This window comes from Colobus angolensis, unplaced genomic scaffold, assembly GCF_000951035.1.
Source record: "Colobus angolensis palliatus isolate OR3802 unplaced genomic scaffold, Cang.pa_1.0 Scaffold10, whole genome shotgun sequence".
NCBI classification, from domain to species: domain Eukaryota; kingdom Metazoa; phylum Chordata; class Mammalia; order Primates; family Cercopithecidae; genus Colobus; species Colobus angolensis.
The window spans coordinates 20,551,860-20,564,610 of record NW_012110919.1 but is presented as its reverse complement, the minus strand read 5'-3'; the positions used below and the strand labels follow the sequence as shown (position 1 = coordinate 20,564,610).

The following is a 12,751-nucleotide window of genomic DNA, read 5'->3' as shown; positions in this document are numbered from 1 at the left end:
GACAGGCAACACTCAACCACAGACCTCACGGTCTCACGCCTCTCCCCACCCACATGCAGTCCCCAGTGCAGCCTGGAACTAGGGAAAAGACAAACGTTTGTTTTGCAACACATTTTGAGCATCCTTGTCATCCTTAAAGTAAAGCACTCACGTGCAGGGCATGGCTAAAACACAGCTCTAGAATTGAATGGCAGAAGGTTTGTTCTCCTCCTGCAGCAACCGAGGCTCAAATATGCATGGATTCATCCTGGAATCCAGGTCTCAAGTGGCAGGACACAATACCCTGAATCAACATGGCTCAGAGGGTGAACCCAGAGCCCGGTGAAAGCCCCCCCGCAAAGGCGAGACCTTCAAGGGGTCCATGATGACAGTGGGCACGAAGTTGAGGAAGATGTGGTTGCAGTCGGTGCGCACGCTGGTGTTGTTGAACGCCACCTCCAGCTCGTCCATGGCCTCCAGGAGCAGCCGCTCACCCTCGTTCTGCAGGTACTCAAAGGAGGCTTCCTGCCAAAGGGCGGGAGGGGCAGCAGCTCAGGCCAGGGGTGCAGGTCCACTCCCAACTGGCAGGAAACTCAGCCCCAAAGAGGCAGAGGCAGGAGGAAAACATTCCCCTCCCCCAAAAAGTGTGCCAGGCAAGAACAGCAGAGCCCTGCCTCTCAGAGGTGAAGGGACTGCAAAGCTGTTGAGTGTATTGACATGTGTCCTATTTTCTGCATTCTGACAGTTTGACACCTGGTGCCTTGCTGACCCTGGATCACATCTGGAGACACAAACCACCTGCCCTAATTACCCAGGGCCAGATCCCTGAGAACTAGAGACAGCTTCTACATCCCAGGGTCTGCTGAGATGATTCACAGCCAATCCTAAACCTGTTTACTCAGCCTCACCCTTTTCTTCTCCAGGAAACCACAATCAAGGCTCTCACCCATGTCTTCCATGTCTTCCCTTCCGTCCCTCTGCTGCCTGACCAACCCCAGAGCCTCCCCATGTGGCCCCGTGGCAGGGACAGCCCCTTCTTCTTGGGAACTGTGAGTAAGAAACTGTCTTTTTGATGGCAGTTTTCTCCTGATCTGTTGGCCTCACCATACCTCAACAATAATAAACCCTATTAAAACAGCTTGACCAGGCGCAGTGGCTCACACCTATAATCCCAGCACTTTGGGAGGCCGAGACGGGTGGATCAGTTGAGGTCAGGAGCTCAAGACCAGCCTGGTCAACACGGTGAAACCCCGTCTCTACTAAAAATACAAAAATTAGCTGGGCATGGTGGTAGGCGCCTGTAAACCCAGCTACTCGGGAGGCTGACACAGGAGAATCGCTTGAACCTGGGAGGCAGAGGTTGTAATGAGCTGAGATCGTGCCACTGCATCCAGCCTGGGTGACAAGAGCAAAACTCTGTCTCTAAATAAATAAATAAAACATCTAGTTGACTGAGGTAGCAAAAAACTGCAGTTAGCTTAATATCTATCAACAGAGCTGGGCACAGTGGCTCACGCCTGTAATCCCAGCACTTTGGGAGGCCGAGGTGGGCAGATCACCTGAGGTCAGGAGTTTCAGACCAGCCTGACTAACATGGAGAAACCCTGTCTCTTCTAAAAATACAAAATTAGCCGGCCATTGTGGCATGCACCTGTAGTCCCAGCTACTCAGAAGGCTGAGGCGGGAGAATTGCTTAAACCCTGGGGCGCGGAGGTTGCAGTGAGCCGAGATCGCGCCACTGTACTCCAGCCTGGGCAACGAGAGCAAAACTCCGTCTCAAAAACAAAAACAAGGCCGGGCGCGGTGGCTCAAGCATGTAATCCCAGCACTTTGGGAGGCCGAGACGGGTAGATCACGAGGTCAGGAGATCGAGACCATCCTGGCTAACATGGTGAAACCCTGTCTCTACTAAAAATACAAAAAACTAGCCGGGCGAGGTGGCGGGCACCTGTAGTCCCAGCTACTCGGAAGGCTGAGGCAGGAGAATGGCGTAAACCCGGGAGGCAGAGCTTGCAGTGAGCTGAGATCCGGCCACTGCACTCCAGCCTGGGCAACAGAGCAAGACTCCGTCTCAAAAAAAAACAAAAACAAAAACAAAAATACATATATATATGTGTGTGTGTGTGTGTATATATATATATCCATCAATAGGGGATTAGTAAAACAAAAACAAAAATAAAAAACAACAATTACACACGGTACATTCGTGCAAGGAAATAACATGGGGTGGACCATTCTTTATTAACAAGAAAGAGGTCCACAAGTAACTGACCAATTAAAGAATAACATATTCAAATGATCTGTCCACTCTGAGCTCTGATCTGCAACTTATGCCTACAACTGTAGGTTTTAGGGATGGGATTATGTCTAGAAACAGTCAACAATTGAGCTGGCCCCTCAGTGACAGGATTCTGGGTCCACGCACTAGGTTCTTAAAAACAGTTTTTAGTCTTATTTAAAATTTTCACAATATAATCATGGATTACTTCTCTTTCTTTCTCTCTCTCTCTCTCTCTTTCTTTCTTTCTTTCTTTCTTTTTTTTTGTGATAGGATCTCGCTATATCCCCCAGGCTGAAGTACAGTGGCTCCATCTTAGCTCACTGCCACCTCCACCTCCCGGGTTCAAGCAATTCTCATGCCTCAGCCTCCCGAGTAGCTGGAATTACAGGTGTATGCCACCATGCCCAGGTAATTTTTGTATTTTTAGTAGACACGGGGTTTCACCATGTTGGCCAGGCTGGTTTTGAACTCCTGACCTCAGGTGATCCACCCACCTCAGCCTCCCAAAGTACTGGGATTACAGGCATGGGCCACTGTGCCCGGCCATGAATTATTTTTCTAAATGCAGGAAACAATGGAAAATGATCACTCAGTTGGCAAATATAAGAAATTCCCTGCACAAACCAGTATTTTTCTATCCTGGAAATTTTCTTCTCATGCACAGAGATCCACATAATACAAGAAACAGATCCAAGTGCCACCAGCCTGGACGTGATCACTTTGCTGTCTGCCTCCTGCCCTGGACTGGAGCATCACAAGGGCAGGACCCTGGGTGTCTGGTGTACTCTGCATCCCCAGTGTGCAGCCCAGGCCCCAGCACAGAGCAGGAGTGTAAGGAAGGGAGGGCTAGGTTCTGAGAGAGGAAGAAATGGTCTGAGACGTCTTGCCTTTGTAATCAGGTCTGAGTGCCTGATGATGGCGCGGATGAAGAACCTATGGTCCGTCACTTCCGCCCCTTCCTTCACCTTGGCAGCACCCAGGTAAAGGTGCATCTTGTGGTTGGCACACGGCACGGCAGTCAGATCGAAGTTACGCATCCGGCTGAGCTCCAGTTGGAAGGCCAGGGCAGGCTCCAAGTGACGGTAAATGCGATCTTCTGCAAACTGCAGGCAGACCAGAGAGAGAAGACAGACACACATACACAGTTTGACGCTGGAGCTGCGTGCCTGCTTGGTCCACGCCCTACTCTGCAGACCCCTGGTGTCCATGGGTTTGGCACTCAGGAATGCAGCATTCATGATGTCCCTTAATTGTAAGCTACGCCCAGGGCTCCAGATATTTGGGGTTTTGCTAAGATCTGAGGAGAGCTACAGGCACTGCAAGCCTGGTGTGCTGGGTGCAGTGCTGGCTCCTGGGGGAGCCTAGCTAGTCCGTATCACCTGCAGTGTGACCAGGCTGTTCTCCATCTGTCACAGCCTGTGGCAATTCTCATGAAGCCACTAACCCCTGGTTTCTTGGTGGAAATTGGTTCCCAAAAAGAAAGCAACTGACAGTACTGGAAACTAAACTGAAAAAAAAAAAATGAAGACTTTAAGAAAAGGATGGGTCTTAGCTAGAAAAACAAAGCTTTGGATAAATGAAAATGCAAAATGCTGAATTTGGTGGGGTCTTGAATCAGTGCTGGGAATGAACCTACCTGTTCCACAACAGGGACTGGTGAACATTTTCTTAAATGGCCAAAGAGTAAATGTTTTAGGCTGATGGATCATACGGGCTCTGTCTCAACTACTCAATTCTGCTACTGTTAGAGTGAAAGCCAGAGCAGACAATGTGGAATCAAATGGGTGTGACTGTGTTCCAATAAAACTTTGTTTGTAAAAACAGGCAGCTGGTCTGCAAGAGAGTTTGCCAACCACTGTTCTAGAAGAGCGTAAGAAAAAGAGTTTGGAAAAAATGTCTTACTGAGTACATCAGCAAATACTGAAATTATTCAAGCAAGACAGAAACCTGTAGTGAGGCTGAAAGGGCAAGATTCTCAGGTCTGAGTGCCATGCAGGGAACAGAGGGCTCTCAGTGGAAATACAATCCCAGAGGAAGACTGCAGTCTACACAAAAGTTGCTACATTCTTGAATATGGGGATGCCTGAAGGACTGCAGATTATATTCTTCATGAATACCAAAGATGCCAGGGAGCTGGGAGGCACAGTGGCATGTGCCTATAGTCCCAGCTACTTGGGAGGCTGAAGCAAGAGGATCACTTGAGCCTATAAGTTTGAGTCCAGCCTGGGCAACACAGTGAGACCCCATCTCTTTTTTTTCTTTTTGAGACAGAGTCTCACTCTGTCACCCAGGCTGGAGTGCAATGGCATCATCTTGGCTCACTGAAACCTCTACTTCCCAGGTTCAAGCAATCCTCCCACTTCAGCCTCCCAAGTAGCTGGGACCACAGGCTTGCACCACAATGCCAGGTTGATTTTTTAATGTTTTTGTAGAGACAGGGTCTCACTATGTAACCCAGGCTGGTCTAGAACTCCTGAGCTAAAGCAAACCTCCTGCCTCGGCCTCCCAAAGTGCTAGGATTACGGGCATGAGCCACCACGCCCGGGCCCCATCCTATCGCTTAAAAAATTAAAAAAGATGCCAGAGAAGAGAAAACATCATTACTTTTGGCCATACCTCATCTCTTGCTCTGAATGTGAAAAACTTGGGAAATTCTTTCTGCAAAAAGAAATCCACACACAAGACAATTAAATCAAGCAAGATGCACTGAAATATTTACATACTTATTTAGTGATTGTAAATGATTACATTCACTTCTAGAATGAATCATTTGGAAATCCTTCTGTTTTCTAATGATTGATCTCTTTCACCCAAATCTACAAAATAAATATCAAATAAATGGCACACACCAAGGCTTGGAGAATGGAAAAGACTCACGGAGATGAACTGTGAACTAACCTCTCGGGCAATCAGGAATGTGATTCGTCGGAGTCCATAATCCACAAGGATATTTTTCTGCATTAAAAACCAAAGACACAATGGAATATTATTTGGCCATAAAAAGAACTGAAGTATTGCTGCATGTTACCACACAGATTAACTGGTAAACATTATGCTAAGTGGAAGATGTCAATCATAAGAGACCTCCTGTGGTCTGATTCCATTTATATGAAATGTCCAGAAGAGGCAAATCTATAGAGACAGAAAGTAGATTAGTGGTTGCCTAGGGCTGTGGTGGGGAGAGGGTTTTGGGTCGGGGACAGAGGGGAGTGACTGCTAACAGGTACAGGGTTTTTCTATGGAGTGATGAGAATGTCCTAAAATTGATTCTGGTGATGGTTGTGCAACCTGGTGAATATACTAAAAATATACTAAATTGTACACTTTTTTTCTTATTTCTTCTTAAAAAAAAAACAAAAACGGGATACATGTGCAGAATGTGCAGGCTTGTTACACAGGTATCTATGTGCCATGGTGGTTTGCTGCACCTACTGACCTGTCCTCTAAGTTCCCTCCCCTCACCCCCCACCCCCTGACAGGCCCCGGTGTGTGATGTTCCCTCCCTGTGCCCATGTGTTCTCAGTGTTCAGCGCCCACTTATAAGTGAGAACATTTAGTATTTGGTTTTCTGTTCCTGTGCTAGTTTGCTGAGGATGATGGCTTCCAGCTTCATCCATGTCCCTGCAAAGGACATGATCTCATTCCTTTTTATGGCTGAACATTGCCAATTCACTTTAAATGGGTGAATTGTGTAGTATGTCAATGATGTCTCAATAAAGCTGTTATTTAAAAGATAATTTAAAAATATCACATTGTACATTGTAAATATATATAATTTTTTTTGAGACAGGGTCTCGCTCTGTCCCCCAGGCTGGAATACAATGGCACCACAGGCTTACAGGGCAACCTGCTGTTATTGGCACACTTGGTCATCAATCTAAGTAGCCATTTTAAAACTGCCATTTTCTGGATTATTCCAACAAAAACATTCCCAGAAAATCTCCCAACTATTTATTGGGTGTGCCCTCTGTACCTGGGACTGGCTAAGTCATGAATATACCTTGTCATCGAATCACTGCAACACCATGAGTGAGAGAAATGCTCCCACCACGTTCAGCCACATCTGCCCAAGGTCGCCAGCTACGAGGCGAGCAGAGCTAGAGCGGGAAGCCAGGTCTGTGGCTCTGAAGTGCTCAGCAGGCCTGCCTCCCCCAGGGCTGCCTCAACGAGCCTAGCCCCTCCTCCTTCTCCAAGAACCCCCACCAAAACCAGAGCCTTGCCCAGAGTACCTTGGACTGTACGAACGTCCGTAAAATCGGCACCAGTTCCTCATCCTCCAGGTGGTCTGCACACTGGATGGACACGTTCAGAATGTGGATGGGGTCTTCTCTGAGGCTCTGAGAGGGAGAAGCAAGGGGTAGGGCTGGAAAGCCTGGGGGCCATGGCCCACCCGCTCCCTAGGTTGCTCCCCGGGCTTAGACGCTTACCTTGCAGTCATCCTCGGAGTACAGGGAGGTGCGGGCCTCGCTGAAGAGGGGGGTGTCTTTGGGCACGTTGGCGAAGCAAGAGATGACTTCATCAAAATTTCTGGGGGTGAGGGTAGAGAGGGAGGGCTGAGGGGCTGCTGACCCATGGGGATGAGGTCAAGCTTCCAAGTCAGGCAGCAGGAAGCGCCAGCCCCTCCCAGTTTCCCAGCCAACACCCTTTGATCTTATCCAGCTCTCCAGAGCTCAGGAGGTTTCCGTCTACTTTGTCCAAAGCACCCGTGAGGGGGTCCTTCCCAAAAGGGAAGAATGAACTAAGTGATCTGTGATCAGGAATACAGGGAAGGATTCCAACGCTTTCGGGCATCAGCTGGGCTTGGATCAACTCTTGGCTCCCATTTTTACTGGCTGGGAGATCCTAGAAACCTCACCTCACCCCTGAGTCAAAGAAAGGTAATAAGAGTAATCCCTGGGACTCATGAGGCTGTTGTGAAAATTCCACAAGATACTGCAAGCACAAAGCAGAACACACAGTGAAAGGCTGAAAACAGACCAGTACAGTAACCATCGAGAGCTAACATTTAGTCACTATTTTATCTGCATACCAATTATATTTTAAATATGTTATTTCACATATATTCTCTCATTTAATTCTCATGGCGCCCCTATGAAGTGGGTCCTTTATTGTTCCCATTTTACAGACGAGAAAGCGAAGGTATGGGGAGGTTAAATATTTTGCTCAGTCTCTCAGAAAGCACAGAGCCAGAATTCAAACCAGGCAAGCTGACATGCAGGCTCACACTCTTGGCTACGATGCTATTATTATTCTGTTGTTACTGACGTGCTGTGCCATGTGTCTGGGTCTCTCCCACCCCATCTGTCCAGTGAATGGTTGGGGGGATTCAAGGGAAGCCTGCCCAGCCCCCATGCTCAGGGTGTTTGGGAGACTGGGCCACGCTGGGTACCTGGTGAAGTCCTCGAATCTCCTGAAGGCTACCATGGCCCCCATGCGCTGGCACAGTGGGGAGAAGCCGCTGTCCATGAAGAGCTCTGTGCTGTGCCTCAGTAGATCAGGGTTGGTGATGCTGATGGGCACGGTCATCCTGTAGGGTGATGGCAAGTGGGGGATGAGGCAGCTACTTGCAGACCCAACTCTACGAGCTGTTCCTGCTCCTGAAGCTTCAGTGAGCTGGACCAGATTTAGAGCTCTTCCAAAGGGGGGCTTAAAATGGGCAAGGGGGCCGGGCGCGGTGGCTCAAGCCTGTAATCCCAGAACTTTGGGAGGCCAAGACGGGCGGATCACGAGGTCAGGAGATCGAGACCATCCTGGCTAACACGGTGAAACCCCGTCTCTACTAAAAAATACAAAAAAACTAGCCGGGCGAGGTGGCAGGCGCCTGTAGTCCAAGCTACTCGGGAGGCTGAGGCAGGAGAATGGCATGAACCCGGGGGGCGGAGCTTGCAGTGAGCTGAGATCCGGCCACTGCACTCCAGCCTGGGCGACAGAGCAAGACTCCGTCTCAAAAAAAAAAAAAAAAAAAAATGGGCAAGGGATAAGACAATGGCTGGGGCTGGGGCCTGAGGAGGGTCTCATCTGATCCCTCAGGACCTGGTGAAGAGTAAGAGCTCAACAAATGTGGGAATCAATGATTCATGCATGAGAGTCCAGTCCCAACACAATCCCAAGGGGAGGCCGAAGTGCTGAACTTGACCACAGAGAAGAAATACTCCCAGCATCAATTTCTCCTGGAGAAATCCACCAGCCCCAGGCAGCCGGTGAGGGAGTCAGGCTTGTTCCTGACAGACACTCCAGTCCTCTGCTCCCTCTAATCCCTCCCCCTCCATCAAACTTGTCCTTGAGACAAAGTCAGCAGCCTTCTGGAGTTTAGACAATGATGCTCCCAGAACTGGCTGCTCACCAGCAGCAAATCTCAATGGGCCACCTGAGGTTGTTAGAATTGGGTCTTGGAATCAGGTATTGGAGGGGTAATCATATGGTGTGCAGGAAGTCAACACAGCAGGCCCCACACTGCTCTTCTGAGAAAGGAGACCTGCTTGCCCTTGGCTGGCATCTGGGAACTTGGACTTCGGGAAGGTTCCTATCATTCCCTGAAGGTGACAAGGGTGGCTCACTGTGCCTCACCCGTTTACACAAACAGTGTGGTTTATGCTGAACACCGGCTTTCTTCTGCAAGCCTGAGATTTTGATGCAGGGCAGAGGGTGGTGTGACCAGCCACCAATCCCTGGTGCAGAGCTGGAAGACAACCCTTCACTTGTGTTGTCACAACTCCTTGCTGGGGAAATGAAGTGCGCCCTGCGTGAGTGCACTGGGAGAGGACCCTGGCAGCGCACCTGCTCTCCTCTGGACTTCGCCCTGATGCCTTCTGCCTTGGCTAACTGCTTGGTATCCTTGCCCCCTAATGAGTCAGAGCTATAAGCATGACTACGTCCTGAGACCTGTGAGTTCTCCTAGGTGATGATCGAACCTGGGGGTGCTTTTGGGGACCCTGACACAGGTGTGTGCATTCCTGTTGGGTGCTCTGAAATCATGATCATGGCCCCTCCGCTCTCTGACAGCTCAATCCAGGGGTCACAAACTTGCAGTGGCAGTATGGCTGAATGCCGCTCACAGAATGACTTTGGGCCATGCAGCATTTTAATAACATACATGAATTAACATGCATTCATGTATTCATTTAACATGAACCACCTGTCCCCACTGAAAAATAGAAGGACTTCAGGTCAAAAAAAAAAAAAAAAAATAGATTTCCTGCTTCTGCTGGAAAAAAACAATGAGAAGTCTGGCTGTGATGGTCAGTTTCCTGCAGGGCAACAGTGGGCAGAGCTAGGACAGCAGCCCCATAGCAGGGGGATGTAGCCAGTTCCCACCCAGCACAGAGGTCCAGGCTGCAGCTGGCACAAAGCCCTGCCAACCTCTCACCTGAACTTCCCTTGGGTCTTGGTGACCTAAAGCACCATGTGCCTGGCCCTACACACACAGGTGTTGAGGGCCAAGCTGGGCTGTCTTGGGGGTAGACTTTATTCCTCATGGCTCTTTATGGAGGCATCAAAGGGCTGGGTGGTGGGGGCACCCACAGGCAAGGTCTCTTCACAGGCCCAAAATACATTTCTGGTACTGACAGCACTTGTGAGAATCTTAGATGGCGAGGAATCCCCCAGGGTCCTCAATGTCTCTCTGGGTCAGAAAAGGACCCTGTGCCCATACTGAAAATCACAACCAATAACCTGGATACACATGCAGATCACAAGGCATGACCCATAGCCCTCAGAAGAGCCGCCCTTCCCTTCCTAACAGGGCTGAATTACTGAGACAATAAGATCAAAAGAGAAGGCCACGCACAGGGACTCGCGCCTATAATCCCAGCACTTTGGGAGGCTGAGGCAGGAGGATCACTTGAACCCAGGAGTTCAAGACCAACCCAGGCCACATAGTGAGACCCCCATCTATGCAAAAAAAAAATATTTTTAAAGAATTATCCAGGTGCGGTGGCGCAAGTCTGTAGTCCCAGCTACACAGGGAGCTGAGGTGGGAGGATCACTTGAGCCCAGGAGTTCAAGGCTGCAGTGAGCTATGATCATGCCACTGCTCTCCAGCCTGTTTAGACTCTGTCTCTAAACAAGCAAACAAAAAAATCAAAAGAGAAAAGAATTCCTTCCCAAGAGTAGACAGCTACAAAATATCTTATACCACCACTGCTCCCCAAATCCCCAGAATGACCCCAGGCTGCAATCAGTCTGTCCCCTTTCTCTCAATGGGGTAAAATGTCACAATCCTATTTTTGGAAATAAGAAGGGTAAAAACAAATAACTAGGAAAGGCAGTGCCTCCTGGGGAAGCCCCCTTGTCTTCATCCAAAACATGGCAGCATCTTTCTTCTTAAAACCAGCAGGAAAAGAAAGTTAGTTTAAAAATCCCAAGAGGCCAGAAAAATCCCTGCTTCACCAAAGCATGAACCCTATTGCCTGTACAGATCTGATCAACCGAACTCCCAAATCACAATGACATCACTGTAGCCATAGGCAAGGCCTTGGGCACCCCCATAAGAACCAAAACCAGAGGGGCGAGGGAGCGTGAGAGAGAACGCTTTGAATCCCAGGGAGACATAATTACTTTAAGAGAAGGTATCGCACTCTACCTGACCTAAATGGTATTAATACTTTGGGTCCTGAAACAAGATAGATTGAAAAAAAGACTGTGAGTGAGGAACTCAGACACATCAGCTATTCTTAGGTGAGCCAGGCATGGTGGTGCCTGTAATCCTATCACTTTGGGAGGCCGAGGTGCACAGATCATTTGAGGTCAGGAGTTCCAGACCAACCTGGTCAACAAGGTGAAACCCCATCTCTACTAAAAATACAAAAAAAAGTATTGGGGCTTGGTGGTGCATGTCTGTGGTCCCAGCTACTTGGGAGGCTGAGACAGGAGAATCACTTGAACCCAGCAGGCGGAGGCTGCAGTGAGCTGAGATTGTGCCATTGCACTCCAGCCTGGGTGACAGAGTGAAACTCCATCTCAAAAAAATTAAAAAAAAGGGCCGGGCGCGGTGGCTCAAGCCTGTAATCCCAGCACTTTGGGAGGCCGAGGCGGGCAGATCATGAGGTCAGGAGATCGAGACCATCCTGGTTAACACCGTGAAACCCCGTCTCTACTAAAAAAAAAAAATACAAAAAACTAGCCGGGCGAGGTGGCGGGCGCCTGTAGTCCCAGCTACTCGGGAGGCTGAGGCAGGAGAATGGCATAAACCCAGGAGGCGGAGCTTGCAGTGAGCTGAGATCCGGCCACTGCACTCCAGCCTGGGCGACAGAGCGAGACTCCGTCTCAAAAAAAAAAAAAAAATTAAAAAAAAGATATTCTCAGGTGAGAACACTGAGGGGATCTACTGAACTACAGCTCTTGGACAGCAGACTACAGTGGACGCAGACAGGACAGTGTGGGTACCTCCGCACCTGGCTCAGAGGGCTGCTGAAGGCTGTGGAAAGGAATTGGAGGTGAGAGTGTGGCCTGGGCTCAAATTCCCACTCCACATGTACGAGCAGCTCAGCCTAGGTCAGGTGACGGCCCTGGGCCCCCATCTGTAAAACGAGGATGAGAACACATTTTTGGCCGACAGAGGATAAGAACTGAATAAAATAAGAGTGTGGACTAGGTGCCATGGCTCACGCCTATAATCCTAGCATGTTGGGAGGCCGAGGCAGATGGATCACCTGAGGTCAGGCGTTCAAGACCAGCCTGGCTAACATGATGAAACCCCATCCCTACTAAAAATATAAAAATTAGCCAAGCATGGTGGTGCGTGCCTGTAGTCCCAGCTACTCGGGAGGCTGAGGCAGGAGAACTGCTTGAATCTGGGAGCTGAGATTGTGCCACTGCACTCCAGCTTGGGCAACAGTGCAAGACACCATCTCAAAAAAAAAAAAAAAAGAAAAAAAAGAGTGTGGGAGCACTGAGCAGAGCGTCCAGGCGAATGGCATTAGTGGCTAGATGGCAATAACAGAGTTAGTCATGGTTATCCCCGGGATCACTCACAGTCAACAACTTTCTTTGTGCCAGGCACTGTCTAAAATGCTACCTGTGCCTTATCTCATGACTCTTCCCAATGGCTTGGATGGCAGTGTCCACTAGAACTTTCTACCATGACAGAATGTTCTAGAACTCCACTATCACATAGTAAGGCAGTCATGAGCCACACAGTATGACTGAGAAGCTGAATTCTTTTTTTTTGAGATAGAGTCTCGCTCTGTCACCCAGGCTGGAGTGCAGTGGCACAATCTCGGCTCGCTGCAACCTCTGCTTCCCAGGTTTAAGCGATTCTCGTCCCTCAGCCTCCTGAGTAACCTGGGATTACAAGGCTGCGCCACCACGCCTGGCTAATTTTTATATTTTTAGTAGAAATGGGGTTTCACCAAGGTGGCCAGGCCGGTGTCGAACTCCTGGCCTCAAGTTCCTGATCTGCCCCCTTCAGCTCTCTGAAGTGCTAGGATTACAGGTGTGGGCTACTATGGCTGGCTCATTTGCCTTCTTTGTTTTTTCTCTTTTTTTTTTTTT

General features: G+C 49.2%; 1 protein-coding gene across 1 annotated transcript in view; it reads right to left on the bottom strand.

Moving 5' to 3' along the window:
- The window catches only part of ACACB (acetyl-CoA carboxylase beta), a 175,585-nt gene that overhangs the window by 31,537 nt on the left and 131,297 nt on the right, over positions 1–12,751 (bottom strand). Inside the window, 7 exon segments of the mRNA XM_011937064.1 lie at positions 349–504; positions 3,148–3,363; positions 4,877–4,918; positions 5,159–5,215; positions 6,490–6,597; positions 6,688–6,787; positions 7,650–7,787. Of these exon segments, the coding sequence (XP_011792454.1) occupies positions 349–504; positions 3,148–3,363; positions 4,877–4,918; positions 5,159–5,215; positions 6,490–6,597; positions 6,688–6,787; positions 7,650–7,787 (817 nt within the window).